General features: G+C 37.1%; 1 protein-coding gene across 1 annotated transcript; it reads left to right on the top strand.

Moving 5' to 3' along the window:
- Positions 1-644: 644 nt before the first annotated feature.
- psmc6 (proteasome 26S subunit, ATPase 6) lies at positions 645-26206 on the top strand. Its single transcript, XM_079475361.1, has 14 exons — positions 645-830; positions 1242-1321; positions 1425-1464; positions 1542-1594; positions 3634-3701; positions 4916-5030; positions 5123-5210; positions 6671-6732; positions 6925-7048; positions 7135-7196; positions 12370-12490; positions 12571-12651; positions 24609-24680; positions 24872-26206. The coding sequence occupies exons 1-14, from the start codon at positions 746-748 to the stop codon at positions 24988-24990; spliced, it is 1170 nt and encodes a 389-aa protein (XP_079331487.1). The 5' UTR covers positions 645-745; the 3' UTR covers positions 24991-26206.
- Positions 26207-27963: the final 1757 nt, after the last annotated feature.

Below are 27963 nucleotides of genomic sequence, written 5' to 3'. Positions count from 1 at the left end.
TGGAAAGCCCATCTTTACATTTAAAGAAAATTATGAAGGAGTCATCCCTAGAGGTGATGTGCTCAAGAAACTACCCACACCCCCTAAACTTGGTGGTACAGCCAGAAGGGAGCAGAAGTTTATATTCCCTTGCAGCATTGAGAAGTGGGATGTTGAGTAGTAGGCCAGATCCAAACCGCACAGGGTTAAGCTGTGCCACAAGACCACTTTTTGGCCAAAAGCTGTATTTCTGAAACCATTGATTTCGGGTCGAAAGTTATTGTTCTCAGGGATGTACCACATCCTGAAATATATGTACATTCTTAAGTTGAAGGCATTACGGTCATGGCCTCACTTTAAAGTCACTTTGAATAAACACTTTAAAGTCACTTTGAGTAAAAACTGGCACAACTCACCACACTTTCCCTATGTAGGCCTACCGCAAACGGAGTATGTGAAATAGCCCTTATGCTTTTTACTAGGAGTTGAGTATACATTTATAAAATATATTACGAGGCGAGCTAATTTAAGATCTGTCACAAAAGCCATATTAAAACCAGTTTACGCCACATCAGTCTTAGTAATCAATTAAAACAGTTTAATCAAGTGACGGCATGTAGTCAATTTAGGATATATTTTTAGGATGTTTCTTTACCATTGTGCGTGCGCTTCATTGTTCAAGCCAAGAGGTGGCGGGAGTGCACCATTTAATTTCGTTTGCCAACTGCCATTAAACACCCGAAGAAGAGCCAGCGCGGCAGCAAACATGGCGGAAAACAGGGAGAAAGGTTTACAAGACTACAGGAAGAAATTATTGGAACACAAAGAGATCGATGGACGTCTTAAAGAACGTAAGTATGTTCTGTAGCTGGGCTTTAATTAGCTCAGACTGGTTTTGATCAGCTTGGTAGCTTATCTGCGTGCTTGCTATTTGTTTCAGCTGACTTCTCTTGTAAGGCGCTTAGTCATGCAGTACTGAGATTCACTAGCTGCTAATGATAACGGCTAAAATGAACAAATAATGCACATGTTATGTTATATTACATTACAATACATAGCATACGCTTTTAAGGATTCCGTCAGATTTGAATAGATTCCGAGTGGGAAAAGAACAGTGTTTTTAATTCAATGAAAAAAGAAAGCTAGCTCCCAATGACTATTTAGCATATCTGAATTTTAATGGTCTTTGCAACTTTAATTATATTATATTAAGTAATTTAAAATATCGTCTCCTTTATGATGCTGTGAAATGTGTGTTCCAGTACGAGAACAGTTGAAGGAGCTGACGAAACAGTACGAGAAGTCTGAAAACGATCTAAAGGCTTTGCAAAGTGTGGGGCAGGTAAGGATTATTGAGAATGTGCCTAACGTTAGACGTTTTATGTAGCAACACTAAACGTGAAACATCTGCGTTTTTGTACCATGATCTTTAATTGTCTTTGTAGATTGTGGGTGAGGTGCTGAAACAACTAACGGAGGAGAAGTGTAAGTTATGTTCCTCTGATGTGCAGCTGAAAGTGAATTTGCCACAGCTCTGATCTTAATGTTTTGTTATTTTGCAGTTATTGTGAAAGCTACCAATGGCCCACGCTATGTTGTAGGATGTCGTAGACAGGTACATAACAATTCATTATATTTTTCTATGGTCAGTTTTTACAGGGTCACAAATGGACTTTTGTTGTGACTGATGGTCATCCAAAGATAAAAGTAGCCTGCTCTTGAACTGTGAGCCAAATACTGACAATAAATCCTAACAGTGACGTTGTAATGACTTATCTGACCAAATAAAGTTCGAACGATGTTACTTATTATCATATTCGTTGTGACAACTTAACATTGGACATTGCTGGGACGTGGCGATTACCTCCTGAAGATGTAAATGCGATGGACCATATTGGTCGCAGCAACGTACCAAATAATGTTTCAGTTAAAAGTTAAAATAATTTTAATAATTGTATTAATTATACACATGAAACTTACATTCAATTAATTTGAGATGGAAACTGTGCATTTAAGATTACATTTTATACATAATTTGAATCAATGTCTAGTTAAATATGTATTATTCAAAGTATAACAATTAATAGGCTGAAACTTAACACAGCACTGTACATCATACATTTTATTTAGATACTGAAGTGAATGAAATAAATAACCAAAAACTTAAACACAATATAGAGTATTCAAAGCAGAATGTGTATTCATCTCTGTCAATAAATAAATATATCTTTAAGCATAACATTATATTGTCTTATACTGCAAAAGTTGTGGTGTCCTATTTTTAGATACAATCATCAAAAGCTTCTTTAGTCACACTCACAAACACCAGGTCAGTTCATTTAAACATGCTAAATCGATCGAAAATCACAAAAATATGTTTACGCTGACATCTGTAAGGTATAAAGCAGGGGTCTTCAACTACTTTTCTTTGAAGGCCAGATTCAAAAAGTATTAATAGGATACATGCCGGTTTCTACCATATCCTCATTTCTTCTGTTATTTTGTATTTCTGTGATTTGCTGCATTGAGTTACTTTCCTTTGTGATTGAGTGAGTGGTCCAGACCTCATATACAGCGCGGCAGTTTAACATACCTATGGTCTACACGTTTTGTGTCTTTTGATCAACCGTTATAGAGACCAATCAATTGCAACACCCTTATGAAAAAATAATGTGCCTAAACCCGATTTAACAGTAACTCCGTGCCAAAAGGACACTGAATTGGTTATCTTTAGTGCAGTTGTTTCGATAGAAGGAACATGTATACATTCCTAGTTTCAACATTATTTGTTCTTCAGACATTCCTCTTTAAACTAAATTAAGTACTAGATTTTTATAAAAATGTAGCCACATTTGGTTTTTGTTGACTCAAAGTGTAAATGAAGCCATATTTAGATCCTCATATCTCTAGGACTGAACCTTACAGGGCTTTACAAATTTAGGTCCCAAAAGAACGGTCAAGTACAAGAATCTAAAAGGACACAAAGGTGTCTCTTAAGAAATGCAAATGTTGTTTAAAGAAAATAAAAATGCCCTTCATTTTTGAGTGGTCACCATTGGCATTAAATGCAAGGATTGCTCAAATTAACTGATTTTACTAACAGATGAACCGGTTCTATGTAAAAATGTAATTATGGTGCTGGAATATTTCTCATGTCATTTTTTTTCTCCCTCTAATATGGTTCCAAATTTCACAAAAAAAATTCAATTTTTTCCCCCCTCTAACAATCTACCTCTTAATTGATTACTTAATAGCTATTAATTTGGTGGCATTTACATTTAAGCATTTGTCAAACGCTTTTGCATTGCCTTATCGTAAACATTTTACATAGGTATCTGCGATCAAACCCACAACCTTGCGTTGTTAACGCAATGCTCTTACCACTGAGCTACTTCTGGAAAAATAAATTGAGCCGGAGACTTCTGGTTTTGTCAATGTGCTGATAACCAACCAGCGCCACCTTTGTGACATAATTCTGCAATTGCAGTTAAGAATGAATAATCCACAGAGTTTAACTGTTGTTAACGTTTTTTGTGAAAACACCTGACTTGATATAATTTTGTCGACAGTCGGAGGCTGCAGGAAATTTGATGGAGGTTGCCGCCTCTAAATTCAAGATGCAAAAATTCTTTTTGATCATATGTTTTGTTACAGCTCGATAAAACCAAGTTAAAACCAGGGACCAGAGTGGCCCTGGACATGACAACTCTTACTATAATGAGGTGAGTTTTTGTTTTTTGTAAAACTATACCTCTTTTACATTTTTTTGAATAAAATTATGTTTCTAATTCAATGCTGGTTTTGCTGCTTGCTGTATATTATAATATCTGCAAAGCTGCTTTGCGAAAATGCTAAACTGTGCAAAGCGTAACATAAATTGACTTGAATTTAAGACCCTGTTTACACCTGGTATAAAGACGTGTTTTGGTTAATTGTATCAAAAGTGGACGATGCTAAATACAGGTATAAATGGTATGTGAAACATTTTGAGCTTGCCCACTTTAAACCACTTCCAGAGGTAGTAGAAAACTTAAAATAAAAGTTTTATAGTTGTTTATTGCTATGAGCCTGGCACTGCTCAGGTGAAATGGAAGCCCAGGTTGCTTCGATAGCGGCCTTCAGGTCATCTGTATTGTTGGGTCTGGTGTCTCTCATCTTCCTCTTGACAATACCCCATAGATTCTCTGTAGTGTTCAGGTCAGGTGGATGTGCTGGGTAATCAAGCACAGTAACACCGTGGTCATTGAACCAGCTTTTGGTACCTTTGGCAGTGTGGGCAGGTCCCAAGTTCTGCTGGAAAAGGAAATCGGCATCTCCATAAAGTTTGTCAGCAGAAGGAGGCATGAAGTGCTCTAAAATGTCCTGGTAGATGACTGTGGACTTAAGAAAACACAGTTCTGATGATTGCCTCGATTCCACGGCGCATTGATGCAGTAATTCATGCAAAAGGAGGCCCAACCGACTATTGAGTACATAGAAATGAACATACTTTTCAGAAGCCTTGCATTTCTGTTTAATATATCCTTTTTTTTATTGATCTTATGTAATATTGAAATTTTCTGAGACACAGAATTTTCGGTTTTCATTATCTATAAGCCACAATTATGAAGGAATCCACAATAATGGAAAATTTTCACTCTGTGTAATGAATCTATATAATATATTGGTTTTATGCTCTGAAATGAGTCACAAAAATTTTTGACCCTTTTCATGATTTTCTAATTAATTGAGATGCAACCGTATACGGTTTTCTGCTGTCTCGTGTTCATATGTAAATGGTGCGCTCTTATTTTGTCCATTTGATCCAAAAAAAAGATGATAAAGTGCATATGTTTACACGCCCATAAACCCTCCCCTTGAAGAAATCATGACAGAATTGTTTAAAGTTTTTATAAGAAGATGCTTTTGTCAACACATGTTTTTCCAACACTTTAAGGTATTTGCCACGTGAGGTGGACCCACTTGTGTACAACATGTCCCATGAAGATCCTGGCAGTGTTTCTTACTCTGAGATTGGTGGGTTGTCCGAGCAGATCCGTGAGCTGAGAGAGGTTAGCTTACAGTTTCACTCGAGCAGTTTATAATTGTCAGCTAAGGAAAGATCTGTCTGACTGCTTTATTACTGTACAAACTTTTTCTAAAGGTCATTGAGCTACCTTTGACCAATCCTGAGCTGTTCCAGCGGGTAGGCATAATCCCTCCTAAAGGTTGTCTCCTTTACGGACCTCCTGGTGAGTTTTCTTATTATTGTTTGGTGACAATTATTTTTACTTTGGTCAATTAGTTGTGGATATGTGCATGAAATCCATTTCAATTTCAGTAAATTGTTGAAGTGGAAGTGCAACATACGGTCAAGGTAACATTTAATTAGCATTAGATGGGATTCCACTCAAATAAAAAAAATTAATAAACAAGATTAAGATAACGACTGAGAGGGTGAAAAATTTAAACCCCTTTAATAAATAATGTTCATCTGACTGGATGCTTAATTTCTGTTTTAAACATTCAATGTCAAAGAAAAAGTCCTGCACAGTGGCGGAGCTCGACATGAAAGCTTGTCCAGGACAAGTGAATGCTTTGTATGGGCAAGTGAGAGATAATTTTACATTACGGACAAGTAACTTTTTTGCTGCTTTTATAATTTTTTTTATATAGAGATTGCAACTACTTGAAGACTTCATAGACTTGAAGTATTTACACAGATGTTTGGAATTTTGTGAATTCCAAATAAAAAGATTTTTTTTAATATTACATAAAATTCAGAGTTGTATAAAGAGCTTACACAATGAAGCATTATGTTTTTAATACCTTAGAATGAGCTACTTCTATCTACATACACCGCGGCTCTCCTAGCATGTAATTCACCATGTTCTTTCAGCCGTCGAATGGGAGGGGTAGCGGTGGAGTGAGTGTTTGGTTGCAATTTGCAACCTTGCCGCTAGATATTACTGAATCGACCTTTAAGTTGATATTGATACTGGCTAGAATGGCTAACAACACATCAGGAGGGCAGGGGAGGGGAGACGAAACTGAGTGACTTTATGCACTGCTCCCGCAATATAACATTTCTGCGCATTAAATTTGTAATAAAAATTCTAATTTGATCAGTTTGGCAGTTGTACCTGTGCAGCCATTAAGACAAACAGGTCACACCGGCAGGAAAAATGAGACCATTTGGGCACAGTCTAGAGCCCTGCGTTTATAAGTAATGAATGGGAAACCCTTTGCAAAAACGCGTTCAGGGTAGAGGTAGTACATCCGGCCTCTCACAATCACGTTGGCAACAAAAATGAAATGATTAAATGCTACCAACTCGACAAAACTAGAACTTTGGCTACAATTTGCCCTTATTGTAATACGTCAAAATTTCTGATGGCCTTCAAATATCTCCATCACTGGTAAGAAAATCATCAATTGGGACCTCTGATCTTATACAGCTAGTGAGCCAACTATGATTTATAACATCTGCACCATGTTGCTAAAAAAGTTACAATTACATCCCAATTTATAATTAGTTTTAATATGCAAACATTTAATCATTAAAAGCAGTGATAATAGCAGTGATGCTTTGAGTATACTCTAAATAGAGGTCTAAACATGTAAAATTGCACATTTAAAGGGCTGCTCTTTTTACCTAAATTTTGACAGGACGTGTGTTGTAACAAACAGCTTTAATTTATGTATTTTAAAGGCACTGGAAAGACTCTACTTGCCAGAGCTGTGGCCAGCCAACTAGACTGTAATTTCCTTAAGGTATGTTTGTTTGACCTCTAACAAAAAGTTTTCCTGCATTTTTTAAATTTAATTTAATTTGAAGTGAATGTAATTTGTACGAAGTGGACGTGGAACAGTTGGTAGATTGTTCAATCATTGAACCATGATTTTAATGCATGTAAATAACACAAGATCCTTTAATAAAACTGTACAAAATGTGTTGTTGACCAGGTTGTGTCCAGCTCTATTGTGGATAAGTACATTGGCGAAAGTGCAAGACTTATCAGAGAGATGTTCAACTATGCCAGAGACCATCAGCCTTGCATTATATTCATGGATGAGATTGATGCAATTGGTAATACTGTTCCCCATCTTGAAGTCCAAACAATTTTTATAAATTATGCATTGAAATTTAATGGGAAATGTGGCTTGTCTTTAAAGGTGGCCGTAGGTTTTCTGAAGGAACTTCAGCAGATAGAGAGATTCAGAGGACACTAATGGAGGTAAAGGCTCTTTGTCGCACCTTCCCATGAATATTTACTATCGGTCACATAAAGTCAAAGAATTAAAGAGCCACTTATGATGCTAATTTAGTAGGGATGCACCTAATATTCGGCCACCGAAGATTTTCGGCCCGAAAGACTTTTATCACCGAAACAATACGGCCGAAATGATGTGATGACGCAACCAGAAACCGCGACCTGCACGTGCTTGTTTGAAGCGACAAGTCTGCGGTGTGGACGTATTTCAGTAAATCTTGTATATACTCCTATAGGGTGTTCACACCAAACGCTTTAAGTGGACGCTTGTACACTTTGTGTTTACTCGCATCATTCGCGCGTGAAATTCCAGAATTCGCGCCATGGGAGGTCCTGATTGGTTAATGCGGTACGAATTTACAAAGGTAGGTCAGCGCAAAGCGCAGAAGGAGATCATAGCGGAGAAAAAAAGACTCGTCTCTCTGCACCAGATGAGGGACATGCACCCTCGTTGTCTGATATGTTCAGTGAAATCCTGCAAGAAAATGCCTCAAATAATAGGTAGTCTATTCTGTTCTTAGGCTTCTATATATGTGACTAAGATTGTAGCCATATTTCTGCTAGATATATTTTTTTTTGATAAAAATGTTTATGCACTGGCCCTATTTAAATACACTAGCTCAAATCTTTCTAAAATGTCATGCAGATGACTAGCTCAACCGCTAGATGGTTATCTGTCTGAATTTCCCAGAAGTGCTGTACATTATTATTTAATGAGTAGGGTAAATTTAAACATTTAAGTTTGAATTTTATTTTATACTGTGCATTGTTGCAATGTGCTTAATAAATATTTGCATAATTTGTAATTGATTTATTCTTTGAAACTTTAATATTAATTTATGCAATTGCAATGCCTTGATTTTCGTAAAGTTAGTACAAGGTAACAGCTATACATTCCATGGTACTAAGAATTCGCATAATTTATTTCGGTTTTCGGCCTTGGTTTGCTCTTTTTTTCGGTTTTGGCCAAGAATTTTCATTTCGGTGCATCCCTATAATTTAGCTTTTTTAACCCCTTTTAGTTTGTAATGTTTTTTGGGCATAAAAAGGTCTGCAAAGTTATTAAGCTCAAAGTCAACTCTAAAAGGAGATATTCTCTTTGACATTCCAGAGCTCAGACATTTCTGGAAATTGTTTTCATGTCACACATTTGAATGATTAGATCCTCCCTCAAATTAATGTTCAGTAAACTCACCGGAATGCACCTAAATTGTTTGGATCCAAATCCTAAAAGCCTAAATCTTCGGAGTATTTATATTATGGCAGTGTAGTGTATGCAAGATTAAAAGGATGCGTCTTCAGTCAAGATTTAAACTGACAGAGTGTGTCTGCCTCCCGGACAGTGTGGGGAAGACTGTTCCAAAGTTTAGGCGCTAGATAGAAAAAGGGTCTGCCACCTGCACTTGATTTTGAAATTCTAGTTATTACCAACTGACCGGACGCCTGAGAGCGTAGTGCATGTGAAGGACTGTAATACGAGAGAAGTTCACTCAAGTAGTGAGGAGCTAAACCATGTAGGGCTTTATAGGTAACCACTGCAAGGTTGACAGAACCGGGCTAACATGCTCATACTGTTTTTGGACCAGTTGGAGTTTTTGTATAAAATTTCAGGGCAACCACCTAATAGTGCATTACAGTAATCTATTATTGATGTCATGAATGCATGAATTAACTTCTCTGCATCTGATAGTGACAGCATATGACTTAGTTAAGATTCATTTTTAAGATGGAAAAACGCAATTTTACAGGTGTTGGTGACATGGTTCTCAAATGACAGGGTACTTTAGAATAAAACGCCAAGATTGTTTGCTGACGACGAGGGTTTTATGGAACATCTGCCAATAGTTAAGCAGTATTCTTGGTTGTGATTCATAGTAGTGGTCTAGCTTTTGTTGAAACTACTAACTTTGTATTTGCACCTATCTTACTCTTGCTCTTGTATGACATATCGCTTATTTCTCCCTGAATTCTTTGTAAGTCGCTTTGGATAAAAGCGTCTTGTAAATGTAATGGTACACCGTACTGGACTTGCGATTTGCCTGACACCTCATTGTTTATTGCTACATATTTAGAACAGTCAGATAAATACGATTTAAACTGGTCAGATAAATATGATTTAAACCATCCAAAGCTATTCCCTTAATGCAGACGTAATATTCAACCTCAGTCAGTAGCCAAAAGCAGATAATTTGTTACTCTGAATTTAGAGCACATCACAGTAAAGAGACTGCTTTAGAATTGATGTCACTCCTTTGGAGGAAGGAACATAATTGAGTTGAGACTACTTTTTCTAGAACTTCAGATATGAAAGGTAGATTCGATATAGTTCTGTAGTTAACTAGTTCTCTAGGGTCAAGTTGAGGTTTTTGACAAAGGGCATTATAACAGCCACCGTATATGCTTTAAGCACATGTCCTAGTGTCAGAGATGAGTTAATAATGCTTGTTGTTGATTTAGATGATTTCATTATATTAGATAGTTCATTGTGATCTAAAGTAGAATGTAATAGCAATTTCTCCTTAGGGGCGCTGCAGTTAGTTATTTGTTCAGCGGGTTTGACTTCTGGTTGCATAGTAATTTTTTCTCTAATATCATGGATTTTATTTGTGAAGTAGTTCTTAAATTCTTCACTTTGTTGACATACAGAATCAGACGAATTTGTTAATTTAGCCACTTTGTTAAAAAATAACCTAGGGTTCTGCCAGTTCCCTTCTATTAGTGATGAAAAGAACCCAACTGCAGTTTTATTAAAGTAATATTATAAAATACAGCTAACCAACACAATAAAAACATTTTAATCATTAAAAAACTATTTTTATCATATGTAAACGGATTTAAACCGAATTTAAATCAAAAGCGGATGAGAAATGATCCATAGCAAATTGGCTGATAATGCGAGAGCAGGACACCAGCTTAACAGGCAGTGGATCCTCAATACACGCAAGCTTAAATAAAACACATTTATGATCACTAACATGAATATCTTCAATGCAAACAGCTCCAATGTTTAAACCATGAGAGAAAACTAAATCAAGCATATGGATTGGATTGGATTCAATTTATTGTCATTACACACATACAAGTACAGTGCAACGAAATGTATTTTTAGAAGAAGATAAAGCATAACATGGGGAAGGTGAGGAGAATATATGTACACAATACACCATAGACAAGACTTGCAACAGGGATAAGTAATCCAGTTCCGACAAGCAGCCATCTGATCCTGCTGCCATGGTGGCACCGTATACAGACCCGCTTGTCAGGCTGGCGGGTCAAAGCGACGGAGGCGATGGATCTGGTATGGGAGACCGCCCTCGAGTGCGGCCTATGTCTGTGCGATAGTCTGTGCGATAGTCTGTGCGATAGTCTGTGCGATAGTCTGTGCGATAGTCTGTGCGATAGTCTGTGCGATAGTCTGTGCGATAGTCTGTGCGATAGTCTGTGCGATAGTCTGTGCGATAGTCTGTGCGATAGTCTGTGCGATAGTCTGTGCAGGTGTTTCAGTAGAATGCGGGAGGGACGCAAGAGCGTCTCTCCGTACTGCTCCACTCAGGGTTGAATTCCAGCAGCAGCCTTGGCCAAGGCTGATACGGGGGAGTCGAAAAAGATAAGATTGATTGTTTAGTCTCGGGGCGAGCAACCGCATTCCATTTCCACGGCTACTCTCTTGTCCATTTTATCCATTTTTCCATAAAATATATTTTAGATAGTTTCAATTGTATTTCGACAAGTCATAATTATAATTTCACTAAAATTATCTCATCACACATACGCAAAGTATTTAAAGAAATCTCGAATTCAGTTTCGACTAGTCACAATTATATTTTAAGATATCTGAATTGTGCCTGCACCTAGTCGAATCTGCTGTTGTGTGACGTGAGATTTAATCTCCTCAGCTCCTCCCCTACACCAGAGCCAAAGCCAAAAGCGCAATGGCTAATGCTATCACCTTAGCTTCATCGGAACACAGCAAGGAGACAACAGGCTAGTTTTTAAAATGGATGTCAATGGGTTTGTTAGCTGTTACGCTTTCTCCAGTTGGATGTATTAAAGACCCTTCCATCTAACTAAAATAAGGGTTACCCCTCCTTATACCTAGTGCTAACGGCTAACAACAGTAGACAGCGTTTGTAACTTGTCAAGGAGAGAAAAGAACCGAATGAAGTAGGCTTCTTACGTGATTATTAAATTATATTTGGATGCATTCATGTGGTAAAAGATGTCCAACATGCATGTCTGCATAGCGCTGAGATTTAATTGTGACAAAGCGGACCAAACAATGTGTAATGTTCAATAAATACAAAGATCAGCAAACTGCTTGTTAGTTCAAGATATCTCTAGTTGGAATTATGCCTAGTACAAAATGAATTATAGATATCTTTAATTGCAGTTTCTACCAGTCAAAACACATTTGTAGATATCTGAAAATATTTTTCAATGGAAGTCAATGGAAGAATATGACTAGTAAAAACAGCATTGTAGATATCTCAAATGTATATTATGAATAGCCAGAATAACATTATAGATATCTTCATTGCCTGTTATAACTAGTAATAATGACATTGTAGATATACTAATTCCAATTGTGACGACTCAAAATTACAGAAGAGATATCTGGAATTGGAATTTTGACTAGTCAAAACTAAATTATGACTAGTACAGCCAGGCGTATTTTATGTCAAAATGGCTTGCCATACACATGCGATAAAAAATATATTTGTTTGGGTCTAAAAATATATTTCAAGTGCAAAATTTGCAGTGCCAAGCTGCTTACAAATCTACAACAAGTTTAAATCGTTATCATCTTGCACTCTGTCTACACTGCGTGCGAACGTTGTGATGCAAGGCGGCAAAAGAAAATAAAAACCGAACAAACCGAGAAAAAGAAATGCCCCGCCCCAGTTATCGTTTTTCAAACTTGTCTAGTACTTGAAATTTAAAATGCTTAAAAATGCCCATCAATAGATGTTTCTCATTAAATCTAATTTATGCGATGAAGTTATGGCAATTATTACTGTGTTGACTGGCAAAAAAATTTATATCTAATTTCCTTTTTTACTTTCTTTCCAAATCATGTTTTTATCTTTGTTTTTAACAAATATTATAAGAACTTTTTTATATTGTCTGTTAATATTAGCTGCTGAATCAGATGGATGGATTTGACACCCTGCACAGAGTCAAGATGATCATGGCCACCAACCGACCAGACACCTTAGATCCTGCTCTTCTGCGTCCTGGCCGACTGGACAGAAAGATCCGTACGATATTTTTCTTACCTCTCTCTTTACTCATTGAAATGCTATTGCAGAAATGATGCTTTTCATTTTCTTTTGTGCAGATATTGAGTTGCCCAATGAACAGGCTCGACTGGATATTATGAAGATCCATTCCGGGCCCATCACCAAGCATGGCGATATAGGTACGTCTTTATCAATGCACAATTGTCATTTTGTTTTGGGATGTAAATGAACTCTGCTGGTGCAGAGCGAGGGCTCAGACCCAGACGTGTAATGTATATTAATTAATTCAATCGTGATGGATATTATCGAATTATTGTCCAGCCCTAGAAGCTAATATCAGCTTCAATGGAGGTTGTAAAATAAGTCTTAACTAGGGCTGAGTGGTTAATCGAAATCGAATCGCGATGTGAGATGTTGCGATTTGCTAATTGCTAGAGGATGCGATGTGAAAAATATGAAACACGTCTGTTCCAAGCCCGTTTTGAGCGGCATTTTTTTCATTCTAACCAAATGAGTGAGCACACCTCCGTTTTGCCTAATCGGCACTGCCCTAGCAAACTGCGTAAACACCTGTCATTAGACAGAAAGAAAAAAACAAAAAGAAAGCAGGACAGCGAGAGAGCGAGGGGGATTATGGCGTCTGCTGTGTCATAGTGATCATATTAGGCAAATAAATATTTAAGAAAATTCCAATACAGAAGACCGTGCACATACCTGAGATTCAGTATTGGCTGATACGGAGTACCGATCCGATACTAAGGTAAACATTTTTAAGCGCACAATTACTTAATAAACTGTGTGCATTGCTGTGCAAGACATCAGGCTCGACTTAACATAAATTTCCTGACCCCGTAAAAAAAATTACATTCTTGAACTTGACAATCAAAATTAAAGTCCAAATTAGGCAGCTGAATAAAACAATAGCTTCACTAGCTTGATAAACAGGTATAAATAGAAACAAAGTCTCTTTATAACTGTTAAGTGCAAATAGAATTTAAAAATCAAATTGAGCAAAAAAAGCATTAGCTTTACTGCCTTAGATATTCGAAATAACAGGAATCGGCTCTTTTTAATGCTTTAGTCACTAAAGCAAAATTACAAATATCGGATCGGAGCATCCCTACTTTTATTTCAGCAGAGTTACTATACCCATACTGTGCTTCACACTATTGACTTATTAATGGCAAATAAATCGCAATGTCTGTGAAAAATAAAATTGCAATTAGATATTTTCCCCAAATCGTACAGCCCTTCTCTCAACACTGAAACTTAAGCATATCTAAGCCAATAAATGCCTTTGTAAATATTGACTCTTTGCATATATTATGCTAATTAGTTTAGATATGCTCATCATTGTTTTCCAGTATACCATAGAAACCTGAACAAAGAATTAAAAAAATACAGCAGCTAATCTTGCAAAACATAAAATTTATAATTTATGGCCACGACTGTATTCCTGCTATTCTATGTGGTTGATAGGGATGGGCGATATGGCCTAAAACATTTATCCCGATTATTTCAGGTATTTATTGCGATAACGACGATTATATATCTATATATATCTATATCTATATATATCTAGATATAGATATAGATATATATAATATATATATATATATATATATATATATATATATATATATATATATATATATATATAGATATAGAAAATAAGTTAAGTGAGAACAACACTCTCTTTGAATGTAAACGTCGCCTGTCTATTTACGTTGCTTTTATTAATTAAAAGTGCTTTTATGTTCGGCGGGTCCTGTCTCCTTCCTTTTATGGATTGTATTACAAATGTCAATTCGTTCCATCCTTTACTTTGCTTATCATAAGAGACGCAATTAGCAAATGCGCTGGCAATTTTCGTCTTGATGGGATTTATTTACCCCTAGGTTCCTGTGTAGTTGTTGCATTACGTAGCTTCAAACTTTCTTCATACTCTGGTTTGTGTTTTAGATGGTGGAACAAATTGAACGGGTTTCTACTTTTTGTTACCACCGTTTTTCTGCAAACTTTGCATATTACGGTAGTTTGCTCTGCATCTGATTTTCTATAACCAAACCAGTTCCAGATTGTAGCGGTAGCTCTTCGCTTAACAACAAGGTCCTTCTCAACCTCACGTCCGCCTTCCGCTATGCTCGTTTTCACTCCGCACCTGGGGCCTCATTTATAAAGCTTGCGTACGCACAAAACGGGGTTGAAAACATGCGTACGCCAGTTCCTGCGCAAAAGGTGGGATTTATAAAGAAAAACTTGACGTGAAAATATACGCACATCCACGCAAACTGTGACCCATGCGTACGCACATTTTGAAGACTAAGCAGTTTGGCGACACTGATGGTGAGCTGAGGGATTGACGGTAGATTAATGAAATTAAACACATTGAACTTGAAAAATTGCGCATATAGACCTATCCATATAACCATAAACATACTAATCACTTTCAACCCTCATTATGCGTCCTAATCATAAAACATGCATGTCCACAATACCAATTTATATAAATAAATGGTAATAATCTATCAAATAAAAGTGCATCAATTTAATTTATTTTACTTTCATTTGCTAATGATCTAAGGGTGGGCGTATGGGTTTACCACTCATTGTCTGATTGCTATGACAGGTGTAAAGGCTTGAATGTGATCGCTGTAAACATAAATACTACGGTGAAACCCCATCTACGACATGATGGATGCGCTGGCATTGCTGGAGGACTATGCCAATGGCAGACTTAGGAGGGAAAGGGTGTTTAGAGACCGCGAAGATTTTCCAGCCCACGATGATGACTGACTAATAAGCCGATTTAGATTCCCTAGAGCCATGCTTTTGGATCTGTGTGCTGAATTGGGGCCAACATTACAAAGGCAAACTACACGAAACCGCGCCATCCCGGTACCATCACAAGTCCTGTCAGTTTTAGGATTTTTGGCAACCGGGATTTTTTTCATGCGCAAAGCTTGATTTGGAAATTTATAATTCTGTTAATTTGACATAAATCTGGGATTTCACAGCCATCACTGAGCTCCTTATGCCTGCTGTTTTGAAAGGGATTATTAAAATGACAAATCGATACATAAAGTTTCCTTACACTATTCGGGAACAGGCCAATATCAAAAGGCCATTTGCAGCAATGTCCGGATTCCCAAATGTAATCGGTGCAATTGACTGCACTCATATTGCTATAAGATCTCCACATGAGAACGAGTACATTTATGTGAATCGAAACGTGCATTACATAAATGTGCAAGTTGTTCGTGACGCCAATACTATGGCTACCAAACAAAATAAATTTCCTTTCCTCCACCTCAGTCACAAGAACCTCTCTGTTTCTGTGTCTGTGAAATTTCTCTCTTTCCCCTTAGTTTCCATTGCTGCTATTATCACGCATACAGAACCTCTTGCTCATTAAGATGCACGGCCATTCATGAGGTGATTTGCATGTGCTATATATGGTTGAAAAGGGGCGGGTTGAGGGCGGGATGTCGATTTTTTTCACGTGCGCAAATTATCAGGTAGACTGTGATTTATAAAGTGAAAATTGCGTGCAGTTGTGCGTACGCACAGTTTTATAAATCTGATTTTTTTTTTGCGTACGCTATTTTTGGCTTTTGTGCGTACGTACACTTTTAGTAAGGTTCCTACGCACAGTTTTATAAATGAGGCCCCTGAACAGTGAGTCAGTCACGCACAAAACTACGTCATCAACTAGACTTATCATTATTATCGCGATGAGACACATTTTTACCGCAATGAGAATTTTTCTACGGTATATCGCAAACAATAATATATCGCCCATCCCTAATATGATAAAGAAAAATATTGTTTGCTTAAAGGTTTTTCACCTTGAATAAAAAAAGGAGTGAAATCCACTTCAGATCTGCATTGGTGGTGTCTTTCCCGTTCAAGTGGGGAAAACTGTGCAAAAAATGGGAAAAGCTTGACAGTAACTTTTGTAGCTTTAATAATAATTTTTACAGTGAATACTGTGTTTCAGTTTGTAGTGCACAAGTTTTAAGTTTAATATTTCTTTAATCTGAATGTTCGAACAGAAAAATATAAAGTGCTTTAGTAAACTTGATCATGCTTACCAGCTGTAAAAATCTGTGTATCTGCGGTGCTCGTGCTACCCCTCGAAGAAGCTCGCAAGATTCTCCATAGGATGCAAATTTACAAAGCATCCATACAAATTATGATGGTACACTTAACTCAGTTTGTACTGAGGCTCTGTTAATTTGCACCAAATAAGCCTAAACAATTTGCTTTTATATATTAACATTAATTCGTATTTTCAGATTAAGCTGGCTGGGTTGTAGTAGTTTGCAGTCTTGTCTCATTGTTAGTTGTTCTGCATGTTCCAATACATATATGAACAAGTATTTATTTTGCTTTAAAAAGAACATCTTTGACATTTAAAGATGCTGTGTTGCACTATGGAGGGATGCCTTCATGTTTTCGCTTCTTTCCCACAAGAGATGACGTATTTATGAAACGCGTTCAGTAGAGCAGTTTATCTGTTTAGGGATTCTGTAGAACAGTGTTAATTTCGTTGAAAAAAAAATAATGAAAATTATTTGTCAAAAACATGTTTTCACTGACAAAAACAAGATAATAACTAAATAAAACATGCATTATTATAAATTATAAAAAAATACTGACACTTGTCTACTTAAAACTAGACCCCATCAGCGGCACTAAACGCGGCGGTGGTAGTAGACAATCTGGTTGACTACCTACTGTAAAGCTGTATGATAATTTCCAGAAAAAGACCAGCTGCTGGAGGAAGGCAGAGGGACGGAACTACAGCACAAGCACACAATACATCATTGCATTATCCCTTCCTGGTGTTTATATTTTTCACGTATGCAAGGATTGCCAAAAAAACACAGACATGTCATTTAGTTTGGCTTAATGCGTGCAGTTCATGTCCGGCATGTTTTAGCACTGGCACTGCGCCATCTATCGGTTTCATATGATCTCCAAATCCAGCGTTATATCCGTTAATATAACATCCATCACTGAAATGCTGTGAACAAACAAACACATCTTAACTTGTCACTCGGGGCTCTAGACTGGGACCAAAATGCACCAAAATGCGATCGTGTTTTTATAACGGTCTCTCACAGCATCCCTGTGACATTAAACCTCGCACAAGCAGTCAAGGAATGAGGGCCATAGAAATAGATTTCCAATAAATATATATTTTACTGAACTCACAAAAATCAGGTACAAAAGTTTCAAAAAACAAGGAAACAAAGTCCAAATAATCAAAACAAATGTCAGGCCTATAAAAGAGATCAACAGAACAAACTACAACTCCAACAATTGAGTATGTGTAAAGACAAACTGAACTGATCTCCATGCTAAACATCAGGGACACATTTATACAAACGGACTAGTCCACATTAACACATAAGGGAAGACAAAACCAACAACTTCACTCATACAACGACAAAGTCAATACCCACGCTTATTAAATGATTACACTATAATTAAGTGCATCTTTTAACACAAATAATAAATCTAGGAAAAAGAACAAACAACTAGAAAAGAAAATACCAACACAATAATTCGAGAAACCCCCCAGTTAATCTGCTGGTTGGTAGCAGCAAGTGGAACTAAAATAGCAGGTGAAACGGCCTGCCGGCCCTTAATTCGAGCGGGCCACAAACGGAACTAGCCGATCGCCAGACGAAGCTCCAATCATCCAGCCTTTAGCCAACACAGCGGTAACTTAAACTCAAAGAATTATTAATAGATGCGTGTACTGCACCACACCAACTAGAATTGTGTGCACTTCAACCAGTCAGTGATGCAACTAATAAATATCTTAATGAGAAATACACAGTGTCTACGTCTTATTTGCCAAATACATATATAAACAAACTATTGAAATAAAACGAAATACTAAAGAATGTGCAAGATAAATTACCTAAACATAATGAGTAATGGGGTTTGTAGGTATGTGCGTGTGCAACATCACTGCTCACTGATGTGTGGCTACATCGGGGCCATCACAGACGCATTGAGTGTTTAAAACAAAGTTTTGCCCCGCCAAAGATTTATTTGAACATTTTATGTGTTTTTTTAGCTATGAACACGGTTGTGATTAGTGCAGGAAAGATTTTTTTGGTGTTGCGTAGATCGAACAGCCTAAAATCATCAAGAGACCGCATCGCATTTCAAAACACTCACTGAACATTGATTTCATATTCCGATCATTATGCGTTTAATGAAGTTAAACATGTCGGTTTCTGAACTGTCTTTCTCCCTCACACTTTAATCAAAAGCAAGGTTGGAAGACAGAATCAATGTTTCACGTGGCGCATTCAGCGAATAGTTTTACCTGAATTGCAGCTGGCAATGGGCAAGTGTTCCGCACATAAAGCTGACATAAAGAAAAAATCCTATCCTGTGTTTCCCTTGTTAACTTCTATCTTTTGGGAAGGCCAGTGGCAAAATTTCAGCTTTTTGCAAAGAGGACAATAAAGAAGGTTTGTAAAGAGTGACTGGTTATATTTGTGTTCGACCAGTGGGAAAAAATGAGTCTATAGCCCTGTGTCACTATTGCTTTTCCTGCTGAATTGCCCAATAAAAAGAATAGGATACCTTTTACAAAACGGGCATCCAGAGTTTTTAAAAAAAATTGTTTCTGAAAGTTGGAGTGCTGGGGATCAAGCACAGAAATACTATGTCATACGTCCAACAAATTTTTTTAACATTTTCTGACCATGTTAAGCATGAGAAGCCTGCACGTTCAAACGTGTAAAGTCAGAATGCATGACATAGCGTGTTATCCCACCTTTAAAATGTGATTTGATTTAACTAGTGCACTCACTCTGTCTTCAAATTAAAGTGTGATTCTTACTATATTCTGTGTCGCGCAGACCAATTGGCATAATAGCAATTTGGGACAGACTCCTCAATATGCTTTTGAAATGCTCTCATGGAACATTGATTTCATATTCAATCATTCTGTGCAGTGCTTAACGAAGTCGAACACAACGGTCTCTCCCCCTCACACATTACTCAAAAGCAAGGTCGGAAGACATAATCCATGTTTCACGTGGCCCATTCTGAGAATATTTTTTACCTGAATTACAGCTGGGCGTGAATGTGCTCAAAAACATGTTGCCTTTTCTTTCCTGATAAGTGTTAAAGAAAAATGTGTTTTCCATGTTAACTTCTATCTTTTGCAATTTCCTAAAAACTGAACCACAAACATCAATGTCCGCTAGTGTCGGACCACCAGGTTTACACATGTGTCAGGATACATTTGAGTCCACTCCTCTGTAAATCTTTAAGGTTATTTGGCTGTCGCTCAGCAATTTGGAGTTTTAGCCTCCTCCACAGAATTTCTGTAGGTCTAGGATCTAGAGACCGGCTAGGACATTTCATGTGCTTCTACTTGAGCCACTCTCTGGTTGTCTTGCCAATATGTTTTGGGTCTTTGAAGATGGGTCGTGGATGTTCCTTTAGCATGACAGTGATCTAGTTAAGGGGAGGAGATTCTTGCACAATATTTTACAGTACATGGGCCCGTCCCTCGGCCCCTTACTGCGGTGAAGTAATCTTGTACCTGTAGCAGAGAAAAAGCCCAAAAGCATAATGTTTCTCTGTAGGGATGGTGTTCTTGGGGTCAGCATTTCTCTACCTCCAGTCAATTTTCTTCCTGTTTGACCACACACTTTCTCCAAAGCCCTTTCTGAATCATTTGATGTTCATTGTTAAACTTCAGATGAGCCAGGCGGGCCTTCTTGGGTAGGAGGACCTTGCAGGTGCTTCAGAATTTCAGTATATTGTGCCATAGCGTGTTACCAATGGTTTGTGTTCCCCACTGTCTTGAACTCATTAACAAGCTTTTTCCATGTAGTTATGGGCTTATCTTTAACCTTTCTCAATTTAGTTACTTTGTATTTCTTCTATTTCCAAGTCAAGTCAGCTTTATTTATATAGCGCTTTTTACAATTTTCATTGTTACAAAGCAGCTGAAAAAGAAAACATAGACTAAGCAAAACATAAGGTTATGCAAGTCAAAACGAGTCAAATATCAGACAGACTATAAATTCCTATATGCAGTGTTAATTAAATAAAACTCAAAAATTCTAGCAGCCCCCCTGGCCAGGCAAACAGTTCAAAACAGTATGCAAACGGAGGAGGAAAAAAAGCCTCCGTGGGAAACCAGGCCTAACCAGGGGATTCCAGTTCTCCTCTGGCAAAAGCTGCAGCCTCTGCACAAGCTTGACAGTGCTTGCACAACAAGGCAAAATTGAAAAAATTATTAGATTTAAGATCATCATTAATAATTTTCTAGTGTCGCCACCTCCTTTGTCCAGCTCTATCATCACAGCATTTGTCAGGTCTGGGCATGGACTGCGTCAGGCCGCTCTGGTAACCTTGGACTGCGTCCTGCCTGCTCTGGTAACCTTGGAATGATGAGAGCAGAGCAGAGCACAGCACTCTTTTGATGCTCTTTGTTATTGGAAGTGTTCCTGGTTGTGGTTGATCTAACTAGTGCAGCCTAAACCTTCTGAATATATATATATATATTATGATAGTGTAGTGCATGCAGGATTAAAAAGATGCGTCTTTAGTCTAGATTTAAACTGACAGTCTGTCTGCCTCCCGGACAGTGCGGGGAAGACTGTTCCAAAGTTTAGGTGCTAGATAGGAAGTATTACCAACTGACCGGATGCCTGAGAGCGTAGTGCATGTGAAGGACTGTAATACGAGAGAAGTTCACTCAAGTAGTGAGGAGCTAAACCATGCAGGGCTTTATAGGCAATAAGCACGATTTTAAAGTTAACGTGATGCTTTATAGGTAACCAATGCAAGGTTGACAGAACCGGGCTAATATGCTCATATTTTTTGTATGAGTAAGAACTCGAGCTGCCGCATTTTGGACCAGTTGGAGTTTTTGTAATAGGCCTGCAGGGCAACCACCTAATAGTGCATTACAGTAATATAGTCTTGATGTCATAAAGGCATGAATTAGCTTCTCTGCATCTGACGTAGTTTAGATGGAAACGTTTTACAGGTGTTTGCGACTTGTTTCTCAAATGACCGAGTACTATCGAATACAACGCCAAGATTCTTTGCTGAAGATGAGGGTTTTATGGAACATCCATCAGGAGTTGAGCAGTATTCTTGGATGTTATGTATGGAGTTTTAGTAACACTTCAGTTTTGTCCGAGTGCAGTAATAATAAATTGTTACTCATCCACTTTTTTATATCGACTATGCATTCCACTATATTTCCTCGAAGCCTTATGAAACTTTCATTGAATAAAGTTGCTTCATGTTAGCTTTCACTGTTATGCTGATGATGTGTCGCTTTATTATATCTCAAAGAGGTACAATGTATAATGCGAAGAGCATAAGCCCTAAGACTGAGCCCTGTGGTACACCATGCTGTTTTCAATATGTTGCTACATATTGAAAACGGTTGGATAAATACAATCTAAGCCATTTCAAAGCTATTCCCTTAATACCGACATCATTTTCGAGTCTATGTAGGAGCGTGCTGTGGTCAATAGTGTTGAATGCAGCACTAAGATCTAGCAGCACCAATAAGGAGATACAACCTCGGTCAGACGCCATAAGCAGATCATTTGTAACTCTGATCAAAGCAGTCTCTGTACTGTGATGTGCTCCAATTCTGAAGATTTCCAGTCTGGATTTAATGTCATTCCTTAGGAGGACTTGAGACTACTTTTTCCAGAATTTAAGATATGAAAGGTAGATTAAAAATAGGTCTGTAGTCAACTAGTTCTCCAGGGTCGAGATGGGTTTTTTTGACAAGGGGCCTTATAACAGCCACCTTATATGCTTTGGGCACACAGATGAGTTAATAATGATAAGAAGAGGATCTATAATTTCTGGGAGCATCTCTTTCAGTAGATTTGTAGGTTTAGGGTCTAGCATGCATGAAGTTGATTTAGATGATCTAATGATTTTTAAATTCATCACTGCTATGCTGGTATACAGAATCAGAAGTCGCTGAAAATTATTTTTTCGTTAATTTAGCCACTGTGTTAAATAACCTAGGGTTGTCCTGGTTTTCTTCTATTAGTGATCAAAGGTAGGTGGATCTAGGCGTTTTTAGGGCTTTCCTATATTTTCGAATACTATCCTTCCATGCTGTACAAAATACCTCTAATTTAGTTTTCTTAAGGTTGTGCTCCATTTTTCGTGCCGCTTTCTTTAGAGCCCAAATTTGTTCATTATACCACTGTGTCGGGCTGTAATTTTTAATCTTTAAGCAGATAGGAGCAACTATGTCTAGCGTTTCCGAGAAGGTGGCATTAACATTTTCAATGGTAAAGTCAAGTTCTTCAACATTATTACTCATGCTAGAGATTTGAGATAAATTGAGGCAAATTATCAAGAAAAGCTCATGTTGTAGTTGAAGTTATTGTTCTACCATATTTGTAACTAGGAGATGGATTTGCAGCAATTGGATAATGAAGCAAGCATGATACCAGATAATGATCTGAAATGTCTGTACTCTGCTGAAGGATTGCAACGTCTTGCACATTTATACCGTAAAACAGTATTAGGACCCACTCACCTTCGTAATCATACTTTAGACTTGACACATATTGTCTAACACCCATGGAGTTTTAGAGCGTCTTTAAAAGCCATTCCTAAAGCACCTGTATCGTTATCTACATGGATGTTAAAGTCACCAACAACAAGGACTCTGTCTGCGGCCAGTACTAAATTATTTAATAAAATCTGCATGGTGCCCTGGAGGCCTATATACAATAGCAAGTAATAATAAATAATCACATCTGCAGTTGTCTCCACACCAAGCATTTGTCTGTAGCCTATTCAAGGTTTGTGCAAGACCTACAAACTTGTCCCTGATATCATTTGAGATGTATTTGGTCTTGGACCATGGTAGTGGAGAGGTTGACACAAAAGCTACAGATTCTGTTGGCAGGCATCTTTTACTGTATATACATAACAAGCTGATATGCTTTCTTAAAGTGACTGGACTAATCTGTGGTCCATATATCCAATCAAATACTAATTTCACTGACTGAAATGCAAATCAATTTATAACCTATATATAAAAACATTTTCCTAGATATTTTTGGTTCATTTTGGTTTCTATCAGTTAAAAATTGTAGACCCTTCATTTCTTTGTAAGCAGGCAAACTTACAAAATCAGCAGGGGATCAAATAATGATTTACCCCACTTTGTCAAACACCGAACTCACTCCACTCAAGGGGATTAAGGATTTATTGATTTACAAAGTGCAGCGCAACAGAGATGCACCAAAAACAATCGGACATTATTTTACTGAATTTGTTTATAAGAAAATATAACTTTGTAATAAATCAAAATAAAAAAAATCCAGATTCAAGTCACAATGTGAAAAATAAAAGTTTAGGCAAAATTTCTGAAAATGAATGGACATTTTCCTTTAACATCACGTAACAATGCTGTGCCACTTACTGGACCAGATCTTGCCTCAACTATTTTCAAAACTACTCAATAATAATAATGAATTATTTTGTGATAATATCCAAAGAGTCAATGTTTAAAGGCATGTATTGGAAATAACATGAGATATGCTTATCATTGTTTTCCAGTATACCATAGAAACAAAATAATCTACAAATACAGTAGGTGCAAACTGTGCACAACAAATCTGTGACTGCCAAAACTTATGGCCACGACTGTATTTGTTGATTGTGTGCACGCCTTGATGTTAGAAATGTTTCAAAATCTACAAATGCTCTGTGAGCGATCTACAAATCACAAATTTATTTAGGATAATCCACCAATTTTGACCCCATAGCTCTCCACTCTTTGACGCGTTAAGTGTTCACATTTTGTGTCTTAAAAACACTTTTAAAAAAATGGGACATCATCTAATGCCAGTAAATTATGGCATAAATAAAGATTTTGGGTCAACCTTTAATGTAGTTGAACTACAATACTTTGTGGACATGGAAAACATTTTCTCTGATTTAATTTTCTAACATGTTTATGTTAACGTGTAACACAGTTTTTACTAGGCACAATTGTATTTTATTAAAACACCTTATATTGCATCTTTGACTTCTTTCACTGGTGTGCTTCCTGTTTTTAATAAATGTCATTTTCTTTCTGGTTTCCCAGATTATGAAGCAATCGTCAAACTCTCTGATGGTTTTAATGGAGCTGATTTGAGGAATGTGTGTACTGAGGCTGGTAAGACATATCTAACTCATTGGAATAGCATTTCCCACATTTGTCTTGTACACTTTATATTGTCCTAATGCAGCAAGTGTCATATTTCATGCGGTGCAGCATGCAGATAGCTAGTATTTCCAAACACGTCTAGTTAAATCAGTTATTGAAACCCCAGAATGAATAATGACCTTGTCCATTACATCCAACAGGAATGTTTGCCATTCGTGCTGATCGTGATTATGTGACTCAAGAGGATTTCATGAAGGCTGTTAGGAAGGTGGCAGATTCTAAGAAGCTGGAGTCCAAGTTGGACTACAAACCTGTATAAAACCACATTTTGTGTGAAGTAAAAACGTCAGGGTTTTTGTTCAGTAATCAATATACTGACCACGGACACATTATTTTCAACATTTAAGAGCATTCTGATGTTGTATTTCCATTTTTACCTTTAAGTAACAATTGTTTAATTGTGTAGCTCCAATTTGATCAAAAATATCACCTGTTTGCCATGTATGTTAAACTAAAAATATGATATTAGAAATCTTTGTGAAGACTCGTTTAAAACACTGTGTGCCTGGTCTGCTGCTTGCATTATAAAAGAGAGTAACGGATGAAGCACTTCCATGTTGTTTCTAAGAAGGCGGTCTGATTTCAAGTTCAGGTTTTGGCTTCAAACATAATGCTGTTTTCCTAGGGCTGTTTTTAATGTGGTGTTAACATGATCTTGTTCTATATTTTTGACCAGTCATGCCATCCATTGGGAAAATAAATTATTGGAGGTCATTTATAAAATATATTAACCCTGGTTTAATGATAATTAGATGAAAAGGAAAGTCACAAGTGAGAGGAAAACCGAAGATGATTGCAAAATGAGGATTGTGACCCTAACTACAGAATTTGCCTCATACTGAAGCTAATGGTTTATTTTCAAAAGTTTGGGAGGAGCACAATGTAATCAAGGTGTGCGTGCGCGCGTGCGTGTGTGTATATATATATTACACACACAGAGCTGGGTAGATTATTTATGCATTGTAATCGAATACGGATTACAAATGGCACAATTTGTATTCAGTAACGTAATAGTTTAGAAAATATATTTTTGGTAACGTAATCTGACTACTTTAGGATTACATCAAGACTACTTTTGATTTAAATCTAATTTGATGTTACATATATAGATGCAGGATATTATTTTGACTGATATAATTAGGGAAATATTCCATTCTTTATTGCAACAATAGAGTCCACATCTTTTTAAAGTCCAGTAAAGAGAAGATACTAAAATTGTATAACTTGTTGTTAGTGGTTAGCCAACTGATAGTGACACTGAATAGTTTTCCCATGAGTGTCCTTAAAAGCGAAAGGATGTCTACTCGCAAAATTTTAATGTGACCAGATTTCTTTTCAAGGTCTTGTGATATCAGCATGATGGAGTTTGATGGTGAAATTAGTATTGAAATGAGGCCCTGCCACTTTTAAATAATAGTATAATTATTAAAAAAATGCACCTATTTTCAGTTGAATAAAATGCATTTTCTTCATACAGTGAGGGAAATTATTATTTGATCCCTGCTGATTTTGTAAGTTCGCCTGCTTACAAAGAAATGAAGGGTCTATAATTTGATGGTCGGTTTATTTTAACTGATAGAAACGGAATATAAACATTTTAAAGGATATACATTGATTTGAATTTCAGTAAGTGAAATAATTATTTGATCTCCGAGCAAAACATAACCTTGTACGTAGTGGAGAAAACCTTGTTGGCAAGCACAGAGGTAAGTCATTTCAGGTTTGCACATACATTTTAGTCCACTCCTCTGTAAATCTTTAAGGTTTTCTTTGTTGTTGCTCACTAAATTGGAGTTTAGCCTCCATCACAGATTGTCTATAGCACTGGGGTCTCGAGACTGGCTAGGAAATTGAATGTGCTTCTTGAGCCACTCTTTGGTTGTCTTGGCGATATGCTTTGGGTTGTTGTCATGTTAAAGGCACATCCATGACCCATCTTTTGTGATCTAGTTAAGGGGAGGTGGTTCATGCCCAATATTTTACGGTACACGTGCCCGTGCCTCAGCTCCTCAATGCGGTGAAGTAATCCTGTACAAACCCCCCCCCCTCCCAAAGCAGGAGGACCTAGCGGGTGCTTCAGGATTTCAATCTATTGTGGCATAGGGTGTTACCAATGGTTTGCTTGCTAACTGTGGTCCCAACTATCTTTAACTCATTATAAGCTTCTTCCGTGTATTTCTGGGCTGATCTTTAACCTTTCTCATGATCATATTTACCCCATTGGGGAAATCTTGCAGGGAGCTCCAGATCAAGGACAATTGATAGTTATATTGTATTTCTTCTATTTTCAAATAATCGCACTGAGAGTTGTCGTCTCCTCACCAAACTTCTATCTGTAGCCTTCAAGGTTTGTGCAGGTCTACAATCTTGTCCCTGACATCACTTGAAACCTATTTGGTCTTGACCATGGTGGTGGAGGTTGAAATGGAAGATACAAATTCTGTTGGTAGGATCTTTTATATACATAACAAGCTGATTTAGGAGCACTTTCTTAAAATGACAGGGCTAATCTGTGGTCCATATAGGCACATAACCAATCTGTGGAGGCGGAATTCTTGCTGGTTGGTAGGGGATCTAATACTTATTTCACTGACTGAAATGCAAATCAATTTATAACCTTTCTATTTTTCCCAGATTTTTTGGTTGATATTTGGTTTCTATCAAAAATGATAGACCCTTAATTTCTTTGTAAGCTGGCAAGCTTAAAAAATCAGCAGGGGATCAAATAAGTATTTCCCTCACTGTATATATAGTTGTGTTCAAAATAGTAGCAGTGTGTTTAAAAAAGTAAGTAAAGCTCAAAATCCATATAATAACTTATTTCAATACACAAATGCATTGGGAACACTGCACATTCTATTCTAAATCAAAACATGAAGAAAACGGTATCGGATTTGTAATTACTACAGAAAGTGAAGAAAAAAGAATGTTAGGCTGTTCAAAAAATAGCAGTGTCTGATTTTTTCTTTACAAAGTCAAAAATACTGTACTATATAAAATGAAAAACATTGAAGATTTAGAGCTCTTGTGAAGCACTGAACTGATATTTAGTTGTATAGCCACGGTTTCTTAGACTGCTTCACAGATTGCTTCACATCTGTGTTGCATGGAGTCGACCAACTTCTTGGCAGAAACATCCCCAAATCCTAAATTTATAAGACTGAATACATTAAAGGCAAATTACATTTAAAAAAAGCAGCGGTTTCAAAATAAAACGCATGAAAATGATACA

Source organism: Barbatula barbatula (assembly GCF_947034865.1).
Source record: "Barbatula barbatula genome assembly, chromosome: 15".
Lineage (NCBI taxonomy): Eukaryota > Metazoa > Chordata > Actinopteri > Cypriniformes > Nemacheilidae > Barbatula > Barbatula barbatula.
This window is presented reverse-complemented; position numbering and strand designations above follow the sequence as displayed.